This window comes from Dermochelys coriacea, chromosome 4 (genome assembly GCF_009764565.3).
Source record: "Dermochelys coriacea isolate rDerCor1 chromosome 4, rDerCor1.pri.v4, whole genome shotgun sequence".
Taxonomy (NCBI): Eukaryota; Metazoa; Chordata; order Testudines; family Dermochelyidae; genus Dermochelys; species Dermochelys coriacea.
Genome location: NC_050071.1, coordinates 42,591,709 through 42,618,665, shown reverse-complemented (window position 1 = coordinate 42,618,665; position 26,957 = coordinate 42,591,709). Strand labels below are relative to the sequence as shown.

At 38.7% G+C, this 26,957-nt stretch overlaps 1 protein-coding gene across 7 annotated transcripts in view; it reads right to left on the bottom strand.

Moving 5' to 3' along the window:
• Positions 1 to 26,957, bottom strand: part of SPATA5 (spermatogenesis associated 5) — a 309,590-nt gene that overhangs the window by 255,105 nt on the left and 27,528 nt on the right. For all 7 annotated transcript variants that reach the window (XM_038400580.2, XM_038400582.2, XM_043513109.1 and 4 more), the window contains exon 10: positions 5,222 to 5,376. In XM_038400580.2, coding sequence (XP_038256508.1) covers positions 5,222 to 5,376 — 155 coding nt within the window. The remainder of the gene's footprint in view (positions 1 to 5,221; positions 5,377 to 26,957) is intronic.

Sequence of the window (26,957 nt, the reverse complement as noted above, 5' to 3'; positions counted from 1 at the left end):
TTTATTATTATATTAATTCACATATGTAAAAGATGGACTGGTTGTTCCAGCAGTAATGTTCCAGTGGGAGGGATAGCTCAGTGGTTTGAGCATTGGTCTGCTAAACCCAGGGTTGTGAGCTCAATCCTTGAAGGGGCCATTTAGGGATCGGGGGCAAAAATTTGGGACTGGTCCTGCTTTGAGCAGGGGGTTGGACTAGATGACCTCCTGAGGTCCCTTCCAACCCTGATATTGTCCGATTCATTCTAGTGGAGACAGCTGGACACAGGAGATTGTAACAGAAACCTTATGTGTCACCTTATTACAGTGGAATACATTATCAGAAATTTACTAAAATTTTCAGAAGCAACAAGCAAAATGAGTTTTGTGATACCTTGCACATCTAAAAAAATTCAGAGAAAGGACACTTATGACAAAAGGACCCTGAAGCACTGTTCAAATAATTCTGCAAACACACCGTGTCTGTTCCACTATGGTATGCCATTTACCATCAAGACAAGGTGCACATGAAAAAGGAGAAATTAGAGAGGTAAAGGGCGGCCTTTGAGAAACACCAGGTGTGGAAAACCCCGAAGACTCTCTCTAGATAAGTTCCCTTTTGGAACTTGGTGCTAGGAAGGAAAGCTAATGTTTGATTTCTCAAAACTGCACTGTAAGGTAGGTAGGTAGGTAGAAAGAGGAGTATCATGAGTTTTCATACTAACATAGCATGCAGGGTTAAATGTTTAGCTAACTTGTTTATCTAGAATTTCTATAATGCAGAGTCTATGCCATTGAGACTGCTTCATTTGCTACTTTTTTTATTACTGGGACTTTTCATAATCTGATTGGGTCTCAGCCTAACTAATTAAATTTTTTGGCACAGAATTCCCTCAGGAGTAAGCTCAGAGGAATAGTGATAGTGCTCTGCTCTGCAATGTAGGACACCTAGGTTTCATTCCTGGCACTAAATATTTAACTCTCCAAGTCAGCAGGGCTGAGAAGGTGAAGCAGAACTGTAACTCCCTAGACAGTTATGAAGCAGCAAGTAATAAAGAAACAAAGCAGACATGCACCAAAGGATGTCTCATCTAGAACTTTTTGGCTAGAAAGGTGTAAGTCTCAGTGTGCTGAATTACAATAGGACCAAAAACAAGCAGGGAAAACCCTCAGGGTTCCACAGAGAATCCTAAAAAAACCATAGAAGAGGGAGGAATGGCTACTATAACAGAACTCCCCAAACCACTGAAGCACAGAACTAACTTCCTGATGCATAACATGCACCCCCCCGTCTCCAAGTCCCTGACACACAAGAGCAGTCTTCCAAAGAGGTTACATGTAATGAAGTACAAGAGAAGTTGCATTAAAATGAAGGAGTACAGGACACTCAACAGATTCTTGCAGTCAACATACAAATATTTTGCATTCTCCCCATGCACAAACACACCGCATAGCACTCACTGCATACATGGAGTGCCAAGGGAATGCAAATATATAGTACACCAGGAAGTGGACTGTAAAGTGCCACCTCTACACCTGGATACGCCTTTCCTCTTCTGTCCTCCAAACAAGCTCACTATCCATTAAATCCCTCTCCAAAAACTCACTTAATCTGACCGCTTTCCCCATCAATAAATGGGGTATGTTTTTAATAGAAAAACTAAGTATTGCATCCGATAATCTTCATCATTCAAATAATGCAGATGATCGATATTGCTCTTACAAGTTAAGGTAAATGTGTAACAAGTAAAATGGCATAGGCACAGCAGTGTGGCTTTTCCTGATTTTCTATTAAAAATTAGCACAACCAGAGCAATTCAGTTTAATAAAATACTACAAATAACTCTCCTACAATTCTCTCTGAAATTTAAGATTAAAAAATTTGCAATATTATTTAGCACAATAAAAACCTCCCATTCACTGCCCTGCTCAAAATGGTACAGATTTTAGAGAAAAATCCTGCATATTTTGACTAACGTCTCTGCAGATTTCATGATAAAACAGAGTATTATTTATCTTAAGTGGTGGAAAGAGGATGTTACACTTTCAGGAAAATAGAAGGGTAGCAAAGAGAGAATGGTATCGGCACAAAACCAAAGCAAGAATGAGCCTTTTATCAAATTGCCTTTATTCATAGTTTAAAATATAGTAGGTTACCCCATCTTTGCTATGTCTTTTCTCATTTGCTTTCACAGGGCTAGTTTAAACAGCCCTAACATGAAAAACAGCCAATTTTAAACTGAAAAATGTTAACCTAACATAATGAACATGCCTCTCAGTTTTCTTAAGGCTGTATTTGATTTCACTGCTAACAAACTGTATAGCCCAAAAGTTGCATCTATGCACGTGTTTGACCTTTGTAATAATATATCTTCAAAAAAAAAAAAAAAAAAAAAAGAAGAACAGTTAATGGAGTAATACAATCCATACCCAAGCTATTGTCTCCTATTGGAAAGTTTCCTGTAGTTGGTCATTTATTTCATGCTTTAATGTATTTTTAGCAAGGGTTTTTTAGATGACAAACAGAATTAATGTCAAACTTTGAAACACTTTTCAAAAAAAGGAATTTAATCCCTTATTTACCAAAAAAGTAACATACATGATTACCTGTCTACTCAGATAGCTTTTTTGGGGGGAAGGGGGGGCACAGGGAGCTGTAGAAGAAGCCTATCCTCACAGAAATAAGCAAGTGAAAGTATCTGAAGATTAATCACTTTAAGATAACTAAACATGCTGCAACATTAGCATATGCACTGGCTAGAGAAAAGAGAATTGAAGTTACAGGACTCTAATTGCAGGAATGAACTACTTCTTATTAAGCCAATTTGGTTTTCATTAGGGTTTTTTTTGTTTAAACCATAATTTTTACAATACGATATGAACATAATAAGCTTAGTGCAAGAAAGCACTTTCCACTGGTGTAAATTACTACAGAGCACATAAGTAACATATCACAGTGCACCATGGCCTCAAGCCAGCTAATAAAGTGCTGGATGGAAAAATGGCCCAAGTCCATGAACTGTAAATATTGTATCGAAAGGAGGTGAAGGGGGAATGAAAAGAAGAACTTCTTATTGTATTTATAACTAACGTTGGTTCCAGTTCTTGTGATGAGCAAATAATTCCAAAGGTTTCCCAACAGATGTTCCAAGACTGGACAATCATACAACATGACCCCAAATAGTGAAGTATGCTAGGGCATAAATAGCCTAGAATATTGCTGGCACAAGATCATGGGCCCAAAATGACTCTGCAACTGAACCCATTTAGTTGCCAAGCTACCTGGTTTGCACTCACAATCAAGTACTTAAGCATCCAAACAGGTGCAAGTGTAAGTGTAAGTGTAATTAGACATGCAATTTTTCATCCTCTAATTGCAAGAGCAAGACTGTGCTTGCAATATGAGATTGAGATCTAGCTAAAAATCAAAAACTAAGTTTCAAAAGTATTCTAAAATACTGCACGCACAAGGAGTCCCAATAAAGTTAAGCATGGGCTTAAATCTTGACAGAATAAGGCCAATATCTGTAAAAGTCCAAGTCCTGCTAGTGTACAACACTTTTTGTGAACTCATTTCAATAAAGAAATGTTTTTAAATAGCCGTCTGATGACTAAAGTTGTGGAAAAAGGGACTGAGACATGAGGAGGAAGGCACAGAGAAGAACGACAATTTAAACTCTAGTGGTTAGGCCACTAGCTTGGGAGACCTGGGTTCAATTCCCTGTTATGCCACAGACTTCCTGTGTGACCGTGGGCACATCATTTACTCTCTCTCTCTGTGCTCCAGTTATCCAGCTGTAAAATGGGGATAATAGTACCCCCTTACCTCACAGTATTATGAGGATAAATACATTCTGAGGCATTCAGATACTAGTATGGTAACAGGAGCTATTTAGGTATATGTAAGTGAAATAGACAGGGCCAGATTCTACTCTTGATTTCAGACATAGTAATCCTGAATATCTCTAGTATAAATCCAGAGTAATTCCACTGACTGCAATAGCATAACAAAGCCAGGTTTGGCCCATAGTGAAGAATACACGAACAGGCTACTAAATGAAGTGTACCATTCACTCTTCTGACTACTTATTCCCATAGTTTGGAAATAACCACCTACTATGTGATTGAATTCCCTGTTGATTCATCTATGTGAAATGATACTTAATAACTTTCTTTTAGTTTATTATTTTTTGACTTGGAGTTGATTTATATGCCCGTCTTTTGTGATTTTCTGGAATTTTCTTAATATAAAGCACAAATATTCATTTTGCCAATATTAACAAGATAGAAGGAGTATGTATTGCACATTACTGTTTATCCGTCCATTTACACACCACCTTCCCCTAGAAGCAAGTGGACAAGTTAATGCCTACAAATATTTTGATTGTTAGAGTTAAGTAATTTGGTTTGGGGGTTTTTGTTTTAGTTTTTTAGGCACATGTTTGTCTCAAACAACACAGGGTTTATTAGAACATTGTAGAATAGACTTATCTGGTTATCTCAGATAATCCTTGGCCTTGAAAGGCTTACAGACTGCTCTTTTCAATGTAAGTTGAAAAATTTGTGACAGGATGTGGTAGACGTATATCTTTTCCAAAAAAGTAACTAATTTTTCAGATGAACGAGTAGCATATTCACACACAGTTGTGCAGGCAAAGTGATCACTGCTGACCAGTAATGACTCACACAGGAGGTCAAATTCTGCTCTTAATTAAACCTCTGCAACCTTGCTGAAGCCAGTGAGATTGCAGAAGTATGACAGTCGGCAGAATTTGTCCCTATGCTTTCAGTGATTCAGATCTTGTTGAACTAGACAATTTATCAGCTATGCTCCATACAAATCACACAAACCTTTTCATAGCTTTGTTTCAATATATTTTGGTGGCAAATGCCAATGCTTTGTTTCTAATTGAATTGGTTGCTGCAATACTAGTGGCTCCGATGTACAGACCTAGTCAGTGCCTGTTTCAAGCTTACATGTTTAGGCTTTTAATTAATTAACCTATTCAGATCTTGAGAACAGAGTATACAGTTAACAAGAGACACCGGTCCTCCTGCAGTGCCTACTTTTCATGCTGAACAAAAAAAAAATCTGACATGTCAAAAAAAAATGCATAACATTTATTGGAGACCTCTATTTTCTAAAATGAACCTTTGCAGACAGGGCTCTTTGAAGTCTCACTATGACTTTACAGCATTTAGCTTTAACAATGTTTCTAGTGTTCTGTGGAACACGACTTACTTTTGGCACATCAATAGCCACCTCCCTCATGGCGCTGGGCCTGACATCATTCATCCCCTGCAGGAAGTCATTGAGAGTAATCATCACTGATCCAGCCACCTCGCTGTCTAACAGGTTAGCTTGTTCTCCCAGTGTTCTCCGCAAAGCACACAAACCTACAAAGAAAACCAAACACATGTTGACTTCATCCTATTTCCCACAAATACAGAACGTACAACACATACATGCACAAAAGACTGCAGCATTGGCAAGGAAATTATCTTCAAACAGAACGTCCCAACGTCAGACTCTGGCTAGTTCAGAGAACACAACAGATATTTCCGATGAAGGGGAAAGGGGATTTTATGACCACATATACACATAGAATAGATCAGCTCCAAGAGAGAGATTGAAATAGCCATAAATTCCCAGGAAAACCATCATAGGGTGGATAGGGAAGGTGACAAAAAAAACTAGTTTAGATCATTTTTATAGCCATTTTTTAATGAGAAAAAATACATATATCTAGCACAGGAACCACCAATTCATGCAAGATTGGCTGCCTTGTCTGTTCTCCTGCCAATACAGGATTGGGCCCCAAGTGCTCTCTTTGCCTAATCTACTTTAATGGGATTTAAAATGATGAGATTTCTGCTGCTTTCACTGAGAGCTTTCACTGTCTAATAAAACTTCAGCATTAGGTTTTTCTTCATGTTCAACCCATTTTCCACATTAATTCTTCATATCGTCTTGAACTACCATGAATAATGCCTCTCCCTCCACCGCATTCACACCTTTCAAACAAACACTTATATCTTCCCTGCTTCCCGTTTAGCCAAACCATTCATACAGCATTCCTACAGTCTTTCCCTATAACTCAGAAGCTCTGTTTTCCCCCCCTTTTCTGATTTATCAATATCTTTCTGGGTACAGAAGTACCCACGGGGGCATGGATCAGCCTTCACATACTACTCCCCATCAGTACCTGGCCCAGGCCAAGGAAGCCAATGATCTAAATTTGATGATGAATCCTGGTCACGAGGCAAGTTGCACATATGCAAAGTAGTAGTAGTACCCAGAACTAAACACTATTCTATAGGGGATCTCACCATTCCATATGGAGAGGGACTATCAACTCCTTTTCCTGTGAAGGGACACGTTGCTACCCAAAAGCACCTTGGCTTTCCTTACCCTTCACTTTGTTTCTTTCAAGATTTACTCCCATTTTGTTCTTCCTGCCTCTATTTTCAAATTTGCTTTATATACTATAAATTTTACTGTATTAAAATAAATCGTGAAGGTAACAGAATTTAACTGATGTAGCTTACAAAAATGTGTGGTATCAGTTTGACATAAATGAGCCATGCAAACAGATACAAATATTTAAAAAATATTTCTATGCTTAACTGAACAAAATGTCAATTAATGCTGCAAGAAAGCACAATAAGGGATAAGGTGTTTCTAAAATAAAAATGGCTTTACTATCAGAGGATTACTGTATATATTCTATGGGAGCACTTATGAACTTGGACATACAAGATTTCTGACAATTACAGGAATTCTAAATTTCCTACAATATATGTAATGTGTGAATAGATCTAATATCTCCCCTGTGGATCAGTTCAGCTGGTGTATCTCTATTGAACTGCCAGTTATTACAGAGCATGAACACCTGCGTTCAATACACAAGCTCTTTAATACAATAAAAAAATGTTTGTAGTTCAGGTTTTACCCAAATGTAGAACATTTAGAACTAAAAGGATACATAAATAAAAACATTCCATGAGGTCAAAAAGGAAATTGCAAAGCTAGTTGCCAGAAGAGAAGTGAAAAATGCTACTGACTCACTTCAACATCACTAAAAGAATTTCAGAAGGGTTTTTTGTTTTGTTTGTTTGTGTTTGTTTCTTTTTTCCTTTTTATCTCTTCTTCTATTATTATTTTTAAAAAGAACTATTACATAACAGGACATCATTTCAATCACACAAATTTGTAATTTCACAGCCACGTGTACAAGCAAAAAAACAACCACCAAATAGGTTAATCACACTATGTTATTGCAGTTATATGATTGATGAGTTTTTGTTTTAGTTTTTTAATCCTAAGCATTTACGATGACTATTTACAAGGCATCAGTGATTTAAAATAAATGAATAAATCATGGCTTTAGAGAAAGTTATGTCATAAAAGAAAGGAAATAATTGGTCCAGATCTCTGTTCATTTATAAATATCCTTTCCATCAGCTACACATTTTATCACAAAAGCCCATTAGATGAAGTTTGTAACTATATCACAGCTATCTTTTTCATTTTTAAAGGGATAACTCAATTTTTATAGTCATAACATAAAAATGCCCAAAGGAGACACCATTCTTCTGTATGGCCACTGCCAGTGTAAAGTCAAGCTCTGCCCGTGCTGTTAACTATACCGGAGTGAAGTTTCAGTGATCAGTAGTGTGTTTGAAATGCAGCAGCTCTGATCCAGAACAGGGATAGAAAGGTCACAGCTCTCCAAACAAAGCCTGAATTCATTAAAGCATGTATGTGTACCTGCCAACAGGCAGGTCAATATTTAATTGAAACAATGTTTTACATTTAAACAATAATAAAAAACAGATTGAAAATGAGAGCATGATTCTTCCTGTTTCCTCTTGTTATCATAATCATTCTTTCCTGCCCTTCCCACTGACTCCTGCCCAAAATGGGGGAAGGGGAGAGAGAAAGAGACTTATTAACTAGGGAAGAATAAAGCGAATGGCCTTCCAGGAGGGAAAAAAAAAAACACATCTCAACTTTGAGCCATGGAAAACATGTATTTAAAGTAAGGAAATCTGAGGTAATATACATGGCTAGAAATTTTTTTTGCAAAAAATACCCCACAGTGGTACCCGCAAGTTTCTTGCTAGGGAGATATAGTTTTGAACTCTTAATCCATGCAATTTTTAAATACTGTATCCCAGAAAATAGTGAACAACATTCAATATTTAATATGCAAACTAGATACCATTAACTCGGGTTTGAATAGAGACTGGGACTGGCTGAGTCATTACACATATTGAATCTATTTCCCTATGTTAAGTATCCTCACACCTTTTTGTCAACCAACTAAATGGGCCATCTTGATTATCACTACAAATGTCTTTCTCCTGCTGATAATAGCTCATCTTAATAAATAAGCCTCTTACCGTTTGTATGGCAACTTCCACCTTCTCTGTATGTATCTATCTTCTTACTGTATGTTCCATTCTATGCATCCGATGAAGTGGGCTGTAGCCCACAAAAGCTTATGCTCTAATAAATTCGTTAGTCTCTAAGGTGCCACAAGTACTCGTTCTTTTTTATTCAATATTTGCTCATCCGAAGACACATTTGGTCTCTGCAGATGAGCCTCTTCATAGGAATTGTCTAGCCCAGGGGTTATCAAACTTCATTGTACCGTGACCCCATTCTGACAAAAAAATTACTACACAACTGCAGGATGGAGCACCAAAGCCTGCGCCTGCCCAAGCCCTGCCACCCCAGGTGGGGGGAGGTCAAAGCCCCAGTGCCCAGGGGAGTGTCGGGGGGCAGAGGAGCCGAAGCCCAAGGGCTTCAGCCCCAGGCAGGGGTCCTATAATCTCAGCCCCGCTTCCCAAGGCTTAAACCCTCAGGCTTCGAACCCAGACAGTGGGGATTGGGCTTTGGCCCCATGCCTCAGTAAACCTAAGCCAGACCAGGCAAACCCATTAAAATGGGGTCCCAACCCACAGTTTGAGAACTGCTGGTCTCACCTGTTTTGAGTCAGATATATAGATATAATCCTGTATTCTAAACTGGCTCTGAGAGCATATTTATGTATCAATTTGACTTGACCCTATTCAGACATCATCAACTTTCAGAAAAGGAGTACTTTGGCATCTTAGAAACTAACAAATTTATTTGAGCATAAGCTTTCGTGAGCTACAGCTCACTTCATCGGATGCATTTGGTGGAAAATTTTTTTGCGAATACAGAGTAACACAGCTGCTACTCTGAAACCTGTCATCAACTTTCAGTGAATTAATGAGTAATCAGATTTTATTAATTCTGACTAATTAGGTGCCACTCCTGTAGCCCACTCACAGACCCGTAACCCTTACTCATGTGAGTAGTCCTGCTGAAATAAAGTAAAAAACAAAAACACAACAAAATTGAGTTAGCTTTCCAGGTAGTTAACAGGACTACTTGCATAAGTAAGAGATACCTATTTTAAATAACGGTTGCAGGATTGATCCATAGCACTGTACTCTATGCACAGTAGGGACTTAACTAGGTGGACATAAAGAGTATATTCCATGGGAGAAGAACACTGCTTCTCAAGCTCGGCATAAACGGAAAACTCTGAAATAAACTAAAAAAACAAAAAACATGAGTGTATGATATTCATCATAAAAAAAACAATGGAAAAAAACAGTTTGTTCCACTCCCCAACATTGTGTGTTATCCCTCACAAATTCATCCTGTCTCTAAGGACAGAGGAAACAAGTGGGTTGTACAATTTGTCATCATACAGCTGCTTTCTTTTCCGTCCCTTACAAACTATGATGCAGGTAGCATTGTTTACCCTTAAGGTATTCTGGTTCATAGCTATGGTTAGATGTCTGCACATTACATTACGATTGCACGTAGGCAAGTGTAAGAATAAATACTCCCATATAGCTAAATTTTGTCAGAGTCTATGCTTTTACACACTAACACAGAAAACAGAAATTATGCACTACATGAACACATGTGTACTATAGGCTTGACAGACTGAGTATACACAATATTGTTAGGATATAGATATTCAGGCCTGTCTGTAAAGAATTTAGGTGTGTTCTTATCACTTCACTAGTTAGAGGTATAAAAGAAAATCAAAATCACTGTCTGCCAGTGTAAGGTCCTTCTCTTACTGTGACAGTCTGAGGCCCTGTGCTTAGGCTAAGGCCTTTGGCTAAGCAACAGAGGCTGCCATAAGCTGGGAAGCGACCAGTCACCTCCTCACATTCCAAACTAGTCACATTGAAAGAAGGTGCTATTGGGCTGTTAGGAATACGGTCCTGTCCTGATAATGCCTGTCACCTCCAGAGAAAGGGAAGTGCCTAGAAGATGTAAAAGGAAACTTAGTTTGATAGCATCCTGTCTGGCAAGAACACACTTATCAATAGCTGGGATGAGAAATTCTCATTTCTGTGTTTGTTCTATCACTGTAGTCCACATTTCCCCATCGTTTGTCTGTATAACCTCCGTCTGGATCTGTGATTGTTTGTCTGCTGTATAATTAATTTTGCTGGGTGTAAACTAATTAAGGTGGTGGGATATAATTGGTTAAATAATCATGTTACAATATGTTAGGATTGGCTAGTTAAATTTCAGGAAAAATGATTGGTTAAGGTACAGCTAAGCAGAACTCAAGTTTTACTATATAGTCTGCAGTCAATCAGGAAGTGGGTGGGTGGGTGGGTGTGTGTGGGGGAAATGGGAACAGAGAATGGGGGTGGGGAAATTGGAATCATGTTTTGCTAAAAGGGGAAATGGGAACAGGGACACAGGTAAGCCTCTGTGGTGTCAGAGCTGGGAAGGAGGACACTAAGGAAATAAATTGGAATCATGCTTGCTGGAAGTTCACCCCAATAAACATCATATTGTTTGCACCTTTGGACTTCAGGTACTGTTGCTCTCTGTTCATGCGAGAAGGACCAGGGAAGTAAGTGCATGAAGGAATAAGCCCCCTAACAAATATATGTGGAAATGGACGTGACAAAGTACATTTATCTTACTCCTTTGACTGCCTAACTTCCAGTTTTCCATTATCCCATCTCCCCTGGGCTTGTTCTAACATTCCAAATTCATAGATATTAAGGTCAGAAGGGACCATTATGATCATCTAGTCTGACCTCCTGCACAACGCAGGCCACAGAATCTCACCCACCCACTCCTGCAAAAAACCTCTCACCTATGTCTGAGCTATAGAAGTCCTCAAATCGTGGTTTAAAGACTTCAAGGAGCAGAGAATCCTCCAGCAAGTGACCCGTACCCCATGCTACAGAGGAAGGCGAAAAACCTCCAGGGCCTCTCCAATCTGCCCTGGAGGAAAATTCCTTCCCAACCCTAAATATGGTGATCAGCTGAACCCTGAGCATATGGGCAAGGTTCACCAAATGCAAGAATGGCTTCAAACAACAGTAAATTAAATTTTAAGTCAACTTGCAAAATAAGTATCTTCTTTACCTACCGTTTTGAAGTTTCCCTACAGAATTGTAACAGCCCATAGCATAAGCGACCAACCATTCTGCTTTGTATCAGTGAAAAGTTTCAGCTCCCATACCTTGCTATCCTGGGGGACCAGAAATTGGAGGTTTATACCATTTGGAGGGGCAAATGTTCAGCTCTGTGAAGGCACACACATGGAGCACTTGCTTCTGTTCTTTGAAGTCCGAAAGATATTCTATTTTAACATTCTGATAGTTTTATGTATAGAAAATCTATTTTAGATCATTTTAGAAATAAATTAATTAACATTTTTCACTCTTTTAGAAAACTGTATAGGTGGGTACATGTTAACTAAGGGACCCGACTTTACAGGTGGAGATAGCTTTTCTGTTACATACATGATATAAAAGTTTTATCAACACTCATTAGGGATGACTGGCATAATTCATGAGTGACGGCCAAACTTATGCCAAGATATATTTTATACCAAACCATCATAAACTCTGTGTGTGTGTGTGTGTGTGTGTGTGTGTGTGTGTGTGTGTGTGTGTGTGTGTGTGTGTGAGAGAGAGAGACACACACACACACCCCTAAACCTGAACATACTGTACAGTCTCAACAACCAAAGTGAAAGGATATTACAAAAGTAACCAGCCATCTATTTACCTAACACAGGATTCCTCACCTTTACACAGTAGGGATCACATCTTAATAGAGGGAGATTGTATCTGAGACGCTCTCTCCTATTCACAATCACACAGACCACCTTTCATCCAATTTTCCAATCTAGCAACCACCTTCCCTCCATTCTGTGATCACGTAACATTCACACGACAACTACAGCACTTGCCGATATGAAAAAAAAAAAAAAAAAAAAAAACACAAGAAAGTATTTTATGCATTTTTAGCTTCTTTACTGCAATTTAGCATCTGGAAACAAAGAGGAAAGGCAGCACCAGGTGACCATCAGCTAGTGTTCCACAGACCACAGTGCTGGGACAACTAACTACACCACCACAGATTCAACAAGTTTAGATGAATTCTTTAATTTGTATCTTTTAAAAGATTTCAGAGTAGCAGCCGTGTTAGTCTGTATTCGCAAAAAGAAAAAGGAGTACTTGTGGCACCTTAGAGACTAACATTTATTTGAGCATAAGCTTTCATGAGCTACAGCTCACCTCATCGGATGCATTTTTTAAAAGTATATCATCAGAGGAATTTTTTTTAAATGCCACCATGTGGACAACTAAGATGACAAATTCAGTGGAGGAGAAATATCCACATGAAAGTGTTATAGGTTTTAACTTAATCTCTAATCATAAATGCACACCCAATATAGAGATTGTGTTTATTACAAAAGCACAAGCCACGTTTTATTTTTGAAACCATATTCTATAATCTGCATTAACTTCCAAAGTTATATGGAAAAATCTCTGAAGAACTTTTATGTACTGTTTGCACAGGAATGATAATACCCTTAAATCCCCTGTAACCATAATATTGCAAGTTCACTCAGCTAACCTGAGCACTAATCTACTGTAGGGATTGTATACACAATTTATAGTCCTTCATGAATAGTCTGACATTTGCTGGAACATGTCTACAGAACTGAGCAGAAGCTGGTGGGAGGTACAACAGGGGGAAGGTGGGGAGGAGAAGGAATTGCATTTCCAAAAGTTCTGGCACACAGGAAATAATTTGCTCCCAGATTAGACTATACACACACAACTTATAGCAAAACTAAAAACTAGAATAAAATAAAAATAGGATACCATAGCTCCTTTATTTCCAAACCACTCAAGTCTAAGACACCTTGCTTAAGGCTGGCCATATTTTCACAGTAAGAAAGAAAAAGGATGCCCATTATCTGGACAGTTTAACGGCAAAAACAGGGTGAGAGGCAAAACTTTAGTGTAACTGTTACTAATAAATTCTGCAAATCAGAATGCAGTTGTTAAGAAAAGTTTATACGGAAATGCCACATTCTTATCTGACAGATCTGCTTCACAATCTTACCTGCTTATTTTATACACAAATACACAGAGTTACAGTTTTTTCACTCCTGCAAAGCTAATCGGCATACGTGTGTGAGCCAGATTCTTCTCTGACTTGAGCATCATCAGAATTTTTAGTTAAATTCCAACTGCAAACTTTTTTTTTTAAGCTGTAGATTAATTAAGACAGAGAACCCAGCTTGACTTTCAAATCTCAGGTTGAGTTTGCAATGCTGGCAGTTAAAGACTCTTTACTTTTCAAGAGTACATTTTATCTGGAATTCCTACAGTCAATAATGTGGAACCTTCATAGCACCTTTTTTACACACCACATTTCAGAAGTAGATGCATTTTAAATTCTGGATATTTTAAATTTAGAGTAAATCAGTGCCAGTTACTGAAGAATTCATTCTTATCTCAGACATTGACAGTCTGGCCCCACCAAATCCAAAGCTCCCACAGACTTCAATATGGCCAGGATTTCACCTCAAAATCTTTTAATATATATTACACATACACACATACCTGCATTTGTACAAGGTATATCTGAAACTGGACAATGAATCAGAGTTGAAAATTAATTTCAGAGAGGTAAGTTCATTTCAGTTCAGTGGGAATCTATATTATTGTTACCTACAGTATGTAAGCAGAGAAACCAACTTGCAGACACAGAATTAGAAGAGAACTAAACAGAGAAATGTCAGCCAAAATTCAGAGGTTCAGATCTAAAAACATAACTGGACTAATGTGTGTGCAATTAAATGTAATGTTGAAAAACAAAATGCTTCAAATTAATTACAGATATGTGGTACATAAGAGGAAAATAGTGGATGAAATAAAGCAGGAAGTACCATGACAAAATAAAAGACCTCACTAGAGGTCTCTCAAAAATCTGAAATGTCATTTTAAACAAGTAATATATTGAGATTGCAAATTCAAAAAACCCTAAATAAATTCAGCCCAGAAGCCTAGAGGTAGAAAAGGGAAACTCTTCTATACAAGGGATGCCAATCTGAGACTTGGTACTGTCTCTCTTTGGTAAGTTACTGGCTGGTGGTTAGAGGGCTACTAATGCAGCCATTGAAAGAAGGAAAGATTTCAATTCATATCTGTAGTAACTCAGTAGCAACACTGAGCAGCTCCAAAGGTTGTTGTGACTAACCTACTTTAGCTGGAATGATGGGTTGAACCCCATTATGAAGGTCTTAAGTGGGTAGGGAGCAAAGAAAGGAAAATTCAAGAGTGGAGAGGATCCCTTAGACTCCAGACACACCAAACTGAAGGGGAGAAAAGACTTGTAAATATGCAAAATACATACACATTTCACAGATGCTAAGTGGGACAAGCCAACCTGGCTCACCATACAGAACATTGTATCCCAGCAAGGCAAAGATTTGCTTATACCCAAGCATCAGAGATTTAAGGGAGGAAAGTGAATTAGTGCTCAGACATTTTGAAGTCAACACAAAGGGCCAGATGCTTAATTCTAGTTAAGCCCGCCTTGCTCCTTTCAAAGGTGCCATAAACAGGCCGCTGAGGATTCCTTCAGCAAGGGAAAATCCTTGACAAGCATAAACCCTGGCAGTTCACCTTTCACTATGACCATTGTAGTCTCTCCTTTAACCAGTTTCTTATCCACCTTTCAGTTCTCATATTACTCACGTCTTCTCCAATTTAACTAATAGTTTCCCATGTGGTACTGTATCAAATGCATTACTGAAATCCAGATAGATCAGATCTACTGCCTTTCCTTTCTCTTAAAAAAAAAAAAAAAATCAGTTATCTTCTCAAAAAAGGAGATCAGGTTGGTCTGGCACGATCTACCTTTTATAAAACCACGTTGTATTTTTTCCCCAATTACCATTTACCTGTGTCCCCTTAACTACTTTCCCTTTCAAAATTTGTTCCAAGAATGTGCATACAGTTGAGGTCAAACTAATAGGACTGCAGTTTCCCAGTCACGTTTCTCCCCCCCTTTAAAACTGAAACCATATTGGCAATTCTCTAGCCATAGGATGCGACCCCCAAGTTTACAGATTCATTACAAATCCTTGTGATTGGGCTTGCAGTTTCATCTGCCAGTTTCTTTAATATTCTTGGATGGAGGTTATCCAGGCCCCCAATTTAGTCCCATTAAGCTGTTTGAATTTGACTTCCATCTCGGATGGGGTAATTTCTACTTACGTATACTCATTCCCATTAGCCACCCTGCCACTACCCCCAGGCTCTTCATTACCCTTATTATAAACTGAGGAAATGTATTTGTTTAGGTGTTGGGCCATGCCTAGATTATCTTAAATCCCCACCCCCATCCTCAATGCTTAGCGGTCCTATTTCTTCTTTCATAGATTCATAGACTTTAAGGTCAGAAGGGACCACTATGATCATCTAGTCTGACCTCCTGCACAACCCAGGCCACAGAATCTCACCCACCCACTCCTGCGATAAACCTCTCAACTATGTCTGAGCTACTGAAGTCCTCAAATCATGGTTTAAAGACTTCAAGGAGCAAAGAATCCTCCAGCAAGTGACCTGTGCCCCAAGCTACAGAGGAAGGCGAAAAACCTCCAGGGCCTCTTCCAATCTGCCTTGGAGGAAAATTCCTTCCCAACCCCAAATATGGCGATCAGCTGAACCCTGAGCATATGGGCAAGATTCACCAGCCAGACACCCAGGAAAGAATTCTCTGTAGTAACTTCAGATCCCAACCCATCTAACATCTCATCACAGGCCATTGGGCCTATTTACCATGAATATTTAAAGATCAATTAATTGCCAAAATCATATTATCCCATCATACCATCTCCTCCATAAACTTATTGAGTTTAATCTTAAAGCCAGATAGGTGTTTTGCCTCCACTGCTTCCCTTGGAAGGCTATTCCAAAACTTCACTCTTCTGATGGTTAGAAACCTTTGTCTAATTTCAAGTCTAAACTTCCCGATGACTAGTTATATCCATTAGTTCTTGTGTCCACATTGGTATTGAGCTTAAATAATTCTTCTCCCTCTGTGGTATTTATCCCTCTAATATATTTATAGAGAGCAATCATATCTCCCCTCAACCTTTTTTTGGTTAGGCTAAACAAGCCAAGCTCCTTGAGTCTCCTTTCATAAGACAGGTTTTCCATTCCTCGGGTCATTCTAGTAGCCCTTCTCTGTACCTGCTCCAGTTTGAATTCATCCTTCTTAAACATGGGAGACCAGAACTGCACACAGTATTCCACGTGAGGTCTCACCAGTGCCTTGCACAACGGTACTAAAACCTCCTTATCTCTACTGGAAATACCTCACCTAATGCATCCCAAGACCGCATTAGCTTTTTTCACAGCTATATCACATTGGCGGCTCATAGTCATCCTATGATCAACCAATACTCCAAGGTCCTTCTCCTCCTCCGTTACTTCTAATTGATGCATCCCCAGCTTATAACTAAAATTCTTGTTATTAATTCCTAAATGCATGACCTTACACTTCTCAGTATTAAATTTCATCCTATTACTATTACTCCAGTTTACAAGGTCATCCAGATCTTCCTGTAGAATATCCCGGTCTCTCTCTAAATTGGCAATACCTCCCTGCTTTGTATCATCCGCAAACTTTATTAGCACACTCCCACTTTTTGTGCCGAGGTCAGTAATAAAAAGATTAAATAAGATTGGTCCCAAAACCAATCACTGAGGAACTCCACTGTAACCTCCCTCTAGCCTGACAGCTCACCTTTTAGTACGATGCGCTGTAGTCTCCCTGTTAATCAATTCCTTATCCACCTTTCAATTTTCATATTGATCCCCATCTTTTCCAATTTAAATAATAATTCCCCATTATGGAATAATTCCCCATGTGGAACCATATCAATCACCTTACTGAAATCTAGGAAAATTAGATCCACTGTGTTTCCTTTGTCTAAAAAAAATCTGTTACTTTTTCAAAGAAGGAGATCAGATTGGTTTGGCACGATCTACCTTTTGTAAAACCATGTTGTATTTTGTCCCATTTACCATTGACCTCAATGTCCTTAACTACTTTCTCCTTCAAAATTTTTTCCAAGACCTTGCATACTACAGATGGCAAACTAACATGCCTGTAGTTACCCAGATCATTTTTTTTCCCCTTTCTTAAAAACAGGAACTATGTTAGCAATTCTCCAATCATACGGTACAACCCCTGAGTTTACAGATTCATTAAAAATTCTTGCTAATGGGCTTGCAATTTCATGTGCCAGTTCCTTTAATATTCTTGGATTAAGATTATGTGGGCCCTCCGATTTAGTCCCATTAAGCTGTTCGAGTTTCGCTTCTACCTCAGATATGGTAATATCTACCTCCACATCTTCATTCCCATTTATCATGCTACCATTATCCCTAAGATCCTCATGAACTTTATTAAAGACTGAGGCAAAGTATTTGTTTAGACCATGCCTAGATTATCCTTAACCTCCACTCCATCCTCAGTGTTTAGTAATCCCACTTCTTCTTTCTTTGTTTTCTTCTTATTTATATGGCTATAGAACCTTTTACTATTGGTTTTAATTCCCTTTGCAAGGTCCAACTCTACTTGACTTTTAGCCTGTGTCACTTTATCCTGACATGTTCTGACCTCAATAAGGTAGCTTTCCTTGCTGATCCCTCCCATCTTCCACTCCCTGTATGCTTTCTGCTTTTTCTTTATCACCTCTCTGAGATGCTTGCTCATCCAGCTTGGTCTACAACTCCTGCCTATGAATGTTTTCCCCTTTCTTGGGATGTAGGCTTCCGATAGCTTCTGCAGCTTTGACTTGAAGTAATCCCAGCCCTCCTCTGCCTTTAGATCCATAAATTCTTCAATCCAATCCACTTTTTGAAAGTCAGCCCTTTTGAAATCAAAAACCCTAGTCACAGATTTATTTTTGTTTGTCCTTCCATTCAGTTTGAACTGAATTAGCTCATGACCACTTGTACCAAGTTTGTCCCCTACAACCATTTCTTCTATGAGGTCCTCGCTACTCATCTAAAATGGCATCCCCTCTAGTCGGTTCAGCAGCTACTTGGTGAAGGAATCCATCAGCTATCGCATCTAGGAATATCTGAGCCCTATTATTACTAGCACTTGTCCTCCAGTCTATATCTGGGAAGTTAAAGTCTCCCATGATCAGGCAGTTTCCATTAGTATTTACTTCATTAAAAATATTAAAGAGGGCTCTATCAATATCCAAATTAGATCCCGGCGGTCTATAGCACACCCCAAGCACTATCCTAGGGGAGGCTCTAGTAGTTTTCTTCCCCAATGTGATTTTTGCCCAGACGGACTCTGTCTTATCCATTCCATCGCTTCTTATTTCTTTACATTCTACCTCATCATTGATATACAATGCTACTCCATCACCTTTACCTTTATTTCTGTCTTTCCTAAACAGCACATACCCTTCAATACCTGTAGTCCAGGCATGACTACTATTCCATCATGTTTCTATTATCCCTATAGTATCTGGTTTCACTTTCTATACCAGTAGCTCTTGTTCCTCCCTTTTGTTACCTAGGTTCCTCACATTGGTGTACAAACATCTTAATTTTTGCTGTTTGGCCTCGCTCACATTCTGTACTGATCAGGCATGGTCATTCTACAGCCAGTATGACCTATTAGACTGGTATCCTCACTGTCCTTCCTCCTTGTGTCCATTCTCCTACCAAACACTGTGTCCTTTCTTACTTTGTTTTCTTCCCTCTCAATGCTAAAATCCAGTATGGAGATTACCTGGACATCTGCCAACCTTGTTTTCCTTGTTTTCTTTTTATTTATATGGGTATAGAAGCTTTTACTACTTTTAATTCCTTTGCAAGGTTCAACTCGCTTGGCTTTTGGCATTTCTGACTTTATCCCTACACCTTCTGAGCTCCAAGAGGTAGATTTCTTTGCTGATCCATCCCTTCTGCTTCACCTGTTTGAGATGGTTACTCATCTAGCTTGGTCTGAAACCCTTCCCTGCAATTTTTCCTCCTTGCTTTGGATGCAGGCTTGAGATAGCTTCTGCAACTTTGACTTAAAGTAATTCCAAGCCTCCTCCACGTTCAGATCCTTGAGTTCTTCAGACCAGTCCACTTCCCTAACTAAATTCCCTTAAATGTTTTAAGTTTGCCCTTTTGAAATCAAGGACCCTAGTTGCAGATCTATTTTTGTTTATCCTTCCATTTAGTTTAAACTGAATTAGCTCATGATTACTTGAGCCAAGATCGTCCCTTACAACCAGTTCTTCTATGAGGTCATCAGTACTCATCAATAACAAATCTAAAATGGCATCATCTCGTTGGTTCAACAATTATTTGGTGAAGAAATCTGTCAGCTATCACATCCAGGAAAACCTGGGCTCTATTATTATTATTAGCACATGTCCTCCAATCTATATCATATATATCGAGTGACAGACAGATTCATTTACTCCAACATTGCATAGTCTCTCTGAATCTAGTTGCAACTGAACTGATGCAAGCTGCGATGTTCTACACTCACATTCGTTACCTTGTTTTGGTGTGTGTGACAATGGGCTTACCAATTTACCCTAATTGTGATCACAACTGTAAAAAGTGAGCGTACGTTGATAAGATGTCACAATAACCTATAACAAATGTTGATGGGGAAAGGTAGGGAAAGGAGACAAAAGACTGAATTAATCCAAATAAAAAGGCTTCCTGTTCTAACTCAATGACTGTGTTAACATCATGCCTACTAAACCAGAAATCAGTGAACCAAAATTGGTGGGTGAGGAACCAGGAATAAATCGGTGGGAAAAATAATGAGGGGATGGGCTATTCTGTCCACCACTCTTGGTGCGTTCTTAAAGAGAAAAACTGGGGAGAAAAATTGGCTACTAGAGCAAGCTTCACCGTCATGGCTGCCACTCGCACTGTCTCCTGGCAGCCCAGGCCATCGTCATCCTGATCCTCAGATATGTCCAGACCAAATCAGGATGGAAAAGGGAGTCACATGACATCCCCACCTCTACTGGCTCTAGCTGAATCCCAGTCATCACCTGGGAGGAAACAGGATCAGACTAAGACCAGCAGCACAACAGCTCCAGCCCATCTCAGTTCACTTCTCTTTTCCCCCAAAAGGTCAGTTATTACCATTTTTAATGCCATCTAAGAGACTGCCAAACAAGGGGCATTTTCCTTCTAAAAATTCTCTCCAGCTAAAGGGAAAGGGAACAAGGGATGTTATCAAAATGAAAGCCTTACTTAATACTTCACATTTCAAATGGTTTCACTCTTTTTATATTTGGTTAAAAGGATTTTTAACAGTGTGTTTGCCACTGCACTAAGCAAGCCGAGGTCTCTGTATACAAACCCATATCTTGTTTAACACTGGACACTGACTGGGTTATGTTAACATTTTTAGCCCATCTATTCCATCCAGATTAATACAACAGGGGATGCACATTGCACTATGTCCAAAAACACAGTGTGGGGATTACACAGTTTTCTCCAAAGCACATCGTGAAGAGTACTATCACTGTAGCACAGGCACAGCATGATTCCCTCATTAAGGAATATGCTTTTCAAAAAAGTAACTTAAAATTTCAACTACTGCATTAATTACTATTAAAAAAAGTGAATAGAGAAAGTATACAGAAAATTTAGCATTACATTAAGTTTCATGTTTATAGTCTTCCTTTTGTATACAGGGTCTGATCCAAAATCCACTTAAGTCAATTGAAAGGCTACCATTGACTTCAATGGGCTTTGGATCAGGCAGACTGTTTCTATATCTGCATACGTCTTTGATCACTGAGGGACCGTGTGGCATATCTTGTGGCAAATGCAAGGAAACCTTGAGACTCAACTCCCAGGTTCTTTTCCTCACTCTGCCAATGTGTGAACGAAGCAAATAAACTCCATGACTTATTTTCCCTGTACATAAAATGATAATGTTTGCTTACCTGAAAGGGGTACTGTGATGCTTAATCAAAGTTTATAGAGGAGTTTGTGATAATTGGAAGAAAATTTGAACTATATTTTTGTGCATATACTTTTTATTTTTTGCTCATATAAATATGAATAGGCAAGAATGAGAAATTGATCAAGATAGAGACATGCATAGGGCTTAAATAAATTACTCAGCATTCAACCCACAACTATACACAACACAGAAATTTAGAATTCCAATGTGCAACTACTTGAAAATTAGTTTCAGATAAAAAAGTTTTAAGTTAAGTGATTATCAGAAAAGTTTTACAAAAATGGTCAGTTCCAATAGCCCTGGCTGGAATAAGCATTCTACCATCCACAGAACAGAATTCACTGTATTGCACAAAACTAGAACCGGACACTGAAATTTAAAAAGAAAAAAACAAAAAAAAACCCCACAACCTACAAAAATATACATTATAATACATTTGGGCTTTTATACCCTCTCCACTCTAAACAAGCATACCAATCAAAACTCCACTCACTGTCTTAAAGAGTATGGATTTTGTCTAAAGCAGAGTATCTGTTATCCTGAAATCTGCCACTACAGACAGTGGGCCAGGTTCTGATACTGTTAGCCATGTTGGTTGCATCTTATTCCATAAATGGTCCCATTAAAGTCAATGGAGCCACTTTATCACAGTGGAGCCTTACTTCATCTGTTGTGCTAGGCTCTGCACGTACACAGAACAAAAAAGAAGGTCCCTGACCCAAGAGCTTACAATCTACTTAAGGTAGTATTCATCAGGCATGAAGGTGTCAGAATCTGGCCCATAACAAATAAAATGTGTGTGAGGAGGTGGTTAAACAGGAAGTCTTGGAAAAAATAATCAGTTTCAACTAATTAGTAATTCTGCCTGTTCCTCTGTTCGACAAGAAAGAAAGACAAGTGATTCCACAGACAAATGTAAGGTCAACACATTCCATCCAGTCTTAAACATGCTCCCTCTAGCCACACTTTAATATCCAGATGCATGATTTCTGCATAGACGCAATCACTCTGAATTAGCATTCTTAAAAACAACCCAAAAACATATGGTACAGCCTGAGCCAACAAAAAGCCATTCTGCTTTGTGCATGCGCGCATGCAAAGCAAGCATGCAATTGTACATAAACTGTTAGGAGGGCAAATTATGTTTGCTTCACTTTAAAAAAAGATTTGGGGCTAGTGATTTTATTTAGAAATTACATGACATTAGAGTGATTTAAAACACTCATGAGCCCTGAAGAAGGTAACAAGATTCACTTGATACCATTACCCAGTAAATTAATGAGTATATAAAGTATTATGCAAGCAGAAGTCATCCTCCTTTCAATACAACATTACTATCTACCCTGCAGAAATGTACATTCAAATAAAGGGTTGGAAGCGGGGTGGCGGGGAAGGGGAAGGAGAGTAAAAGAGATTGGAGAGAGAGAATTTTTGGGCCTCAGTTATTACAATCCAATAATAAATTTGTAGTTGTACCTCTACATCATACCTGTTATACATCACTTAAAGTTTCAGAATTCTATGTTCTGTCATTTCTGAATAAATTTGTCTTCCACTTTTTCATACAGATTCTGTTTTGTTTTTGATGTCCTGACTCCATATAAGCCCAGAAAAAGGTACAGGACTATATAAAGATAAATAGGTTTGCAACATTTCCATCTCCCCACATGACCATCTCTGGATGTACATGTGGCTGCACTACTCAGTAATAACTTATTTGCAGCTGCCCAGTGTTATCTTCTGCTGTGTTAAAACAAAATCATCAGGCAGAAATAATACGCTCCTTCCATTTTTATAAGTGATCAAAACAGCCAGTGTGGCAACTGGCGATGTCTCTCTAAAAATCCAACTTTGCAACCTATTTAAAAAAAAACAACACTCCATCACCCTGGTAATTTATTCACATTAACAAAATTAAACTTTCAAGTGCACTCCACTCATATACATACTATATTTATTTAACAATGTAAACAGGTAAACATGTAAAAATATTTGTAATAATTAACATTTATACTAGCGATGAGCCCAAAATAGAACACCAGGCCCAAACGCCCCCAGGGAAGTTCAGGTTTGTATCTGAACTTCATGGCTCAGGCCATCTCTCATTCACATCATTATTTGGACTGTAGAATCTTCATTACAGGTTACAAAGAACAGAACAGAACAGAAGAAAAAAAATACAGCTCAGCTTTCAGATCTCATACTTTGAGTTTTCCAGGCTAAAAACTGAGGGAAATGGGAGCATATTTTTACTTGGACATTTGATCTGGATTCTCTAAGAGAAAATAAAGGCAGAACCACACAATGCCATTTTTACCATAACTTCTCCAAGCAGAGCACCAGATGGCACTGACGTGCTCCAAAAGGGACTCCAATCCAGTCCGACACCACCTGTAAAATGGTTGGTGCAACACCTAGCTGCAAGACTGCAGAGCTAAAGTGGAAGCAAAGGAGTAGCTCCTCAGACTCAAGCTGCTCAAGAGCGGGTCTAATCAACATGGTGCTGAAAACAGAGTTGGTAGCCAGTGATTTGTCTACATTAGGGCACCAGGTGCGGCTAACACCAGTGGAGTTGACCTTGCATCGGCAACAACAGGAAATTAAAAATATATATATATATATATATATATATAAATAAAATAAATAGGGCTTGCATGTGAAGAAGGCTTGGTTCAAGGAGGATGGTCACTGGGAAGCCTCATGGAGGTCATGGTAACAGTACTGTAGTACGACAAATCTGGGGATTGTCCCTGTAGCGCATATAGGGAGGCTCACTCAGCCTGCCGTCAATTTCATCAGCTCAACAGGCCAGCAGCTCCTTCATACAGACAGCCTGATCAAGTTACAAAAGCCAAGACAAAACAAAGATCCTGTAAACAGGGACATTCCTTGGTCTCAGGGGCATAGGATTTTCCTATTTATTTGTAAAAACTGAAGTTGTATTGTTCGTTCACCCTAACGTAAAGAGGATATGAGCATGACAGACAAGAGTCGGGTTCTTTTGGAAGGGATGAAGGAAGGGCAGATGGGACATAAGTCAGAGTTTGGGCTGGGGACGGTGATGCAAGGAGTTAACAGTTAAAAGTTTCATGGGCCTGGCAAACCATGCTAAAAGACAGACCTCTCAAATAATGCAACTTGCATGCTCATTTTGCGATCGTAAATTAAATACTAGAGATTCTGCTTTAAGTGAATTGTTCACTGAAGTTTAAAGAATAGTTGAGAGGACTGAGCACTATGGTTCCTAAACTAAATTATTCTGAAAATTATGTTTTATTTAAAAGAAGAAAGACTGCCTCCTCAGCTGGTGTAAACTCAACTGGCTTCAGTAGAGCTAAGTGAGTTAAATCATTGAGAATCTTATTTCTACAACATTTCAGGAAATAGCAGCCAAGCTCAATTTAAGTGAACCAATACAACTCCCAACTTCACAAAGCAAAGTGACACTTGTCTGTGCTGTGCAGTTACATTAAAGAAACTGAAAGATTTATAAATCTTTCAGATGTAAAACAAAATTAGTGCTTCTATCTCAGAAGAGGCTCAGAGTTACAGTGGAAGTTACTGCAGCCAATTAGATGTTATTGCAAGAAGCCCACTGTTTAAACAAGGGCATTTGTTCTTCCTTTCTTGATGATGCTATCTTATCAGGGTCCAAGTGTTTTATATCAGCACACTGAAATTATGTGCAACGAACAAGGATGTTCAAGATAAATTCTAAAAATTACAAAGCAAATACTTCCTTTCACTGTAAACAATGTGACTGAATCCACTTCTTGAAGAAATCAAGCTATATTTATATTCACCCTGTTGAAATGCTACAGGCAACCATAGAAGGATAAGTTTATAATAAATTGCTATATTTGGAAAACTTTGTTGCTAAGCATCTTCTAACATTCAGCACAGTTTATATCATTCACGTCCCTGCTACATAATTAACATTTCATGTTTTCCAAAAAAGTGCAGTGCTTATCTTTGTTGTTAATTTAAACTATTATAAATTTTTTAGAGAATTAATAAAAGGCTGTGTGGCCAATTAATTAGAGTGGCAGCATGAGCCCAGGGGAATACAAACAGACATTATATGCAAGGATGTGTCACAGCCTATCTTCTAAACAGCATGTCTGTTTGAGATAAAACACTTCAGAACGCAGCTGTTCATGCTAAAAAGGTAGTCTACTAAGCAATTTAGGACATGAGAAACCTTCTCTAGCCCCAAAACCATGGCTTTGTTAACTAGATTCAGAATTAGGCCCAGATCCTCCAAAAGAGCTCTGAGCAGATAGACCCCTGAAACAACACAGAGCTCCCTACTGAAGTCCATGGGGATTTGTCATCTGAAGCTCCTTTCAATCCTGAAGCCATAGGGCCTGATCCAATAACAATTAAAGTAAATGCAAGTCTTTCCAATATTAACTGTTTACTATAAGTGAATCACCCATTACAGGAGGGTGCAACACATACTTTGCCCATGGCTTACACAGCTAATTGCTAGACAATATAGCAGTGGTTTTCAATTTGTGGACCCCTAAAAAATTTTGAATTGAGATGCAGACCCCTTTGGAAATATAGACATAGTGGGGGCCTTCAGACCAGAGGTTGAAAACCACTGCCACAGAGGAACATTGTGAATCAGGAATCCTGGTTTCTCTTTCTGGCTCTTAACACGTGTTGGGTGGGGGAAGTGTCTAGTGATTACAGATAACACAACCAAGCACATAGAGCAGACATATTTATTATGAAAGGCCACTTGTCTGACCTAAATGAATGAGACTTGCCATGTTATAAGACACCGTTCTAGTTCCAGCTCTGCCAAAAAGTGACCTTATGCAACCTCTCAGGATATCTACACTGTGCTGCAGCGCAGGCTACAGTGAGGTGTGAATTGCAGAGCGTGCCAAAATGCTGTACTCTAACTTCCCCATGTGGACATAGTTGGCAAGAACTAAAAAGGTACCTAGTGCACAGTAACATAGTCCTGTTTGAAAGAAGACTATGTTAACGCAAACGATATATCTTTTAGTTCGCGCCATCAGCATCCGCATGGGGCAGCTAAAGAGCAAAATTTTGGTGCACTCTGTGATTCAAATCCCCACAGTCCACACAGCAGCACAGTGTAGACAAGCCCTTAGTTACCTTATTTGTAAAATGGATGAATAATACTTGCCTTCCTCCTCCTAACATGGGCCTTCCTCAACAATCAGGGCTGAAAAGCGCAGTTACTCAACAACAGGTTAGTAGTATTGCCACCTCACACGATTTTATTGTGAGCCTCGTGGTATTTGGTATTTTTCCCTATAACATGGAGCAGGGATGAATACAAGTCAATTTTTGTGAAAAACAAAAACAAAATCAGTTTTTAATTTAAATGGGATTTTTTTAATTTTGTTAATAAGACGTTTTTCCTTTTAAAAATAAACCTGTTTAAAAAAAAAAAATCAGACTTTAATCCAAAATATGTTAAGGCCTAAATTTATAATCTCTTTAAACATTTAAATAAAAAATAAATATGCTGAATCCATGAGCCTCTTTGAAAAACTGATTTAAAGGCTGCTTTTAGAAAGAATCAGAAGAAAAATATCTAACTTTTGAGGTCACACTTTATAAATATGGCACAACAGGCCAT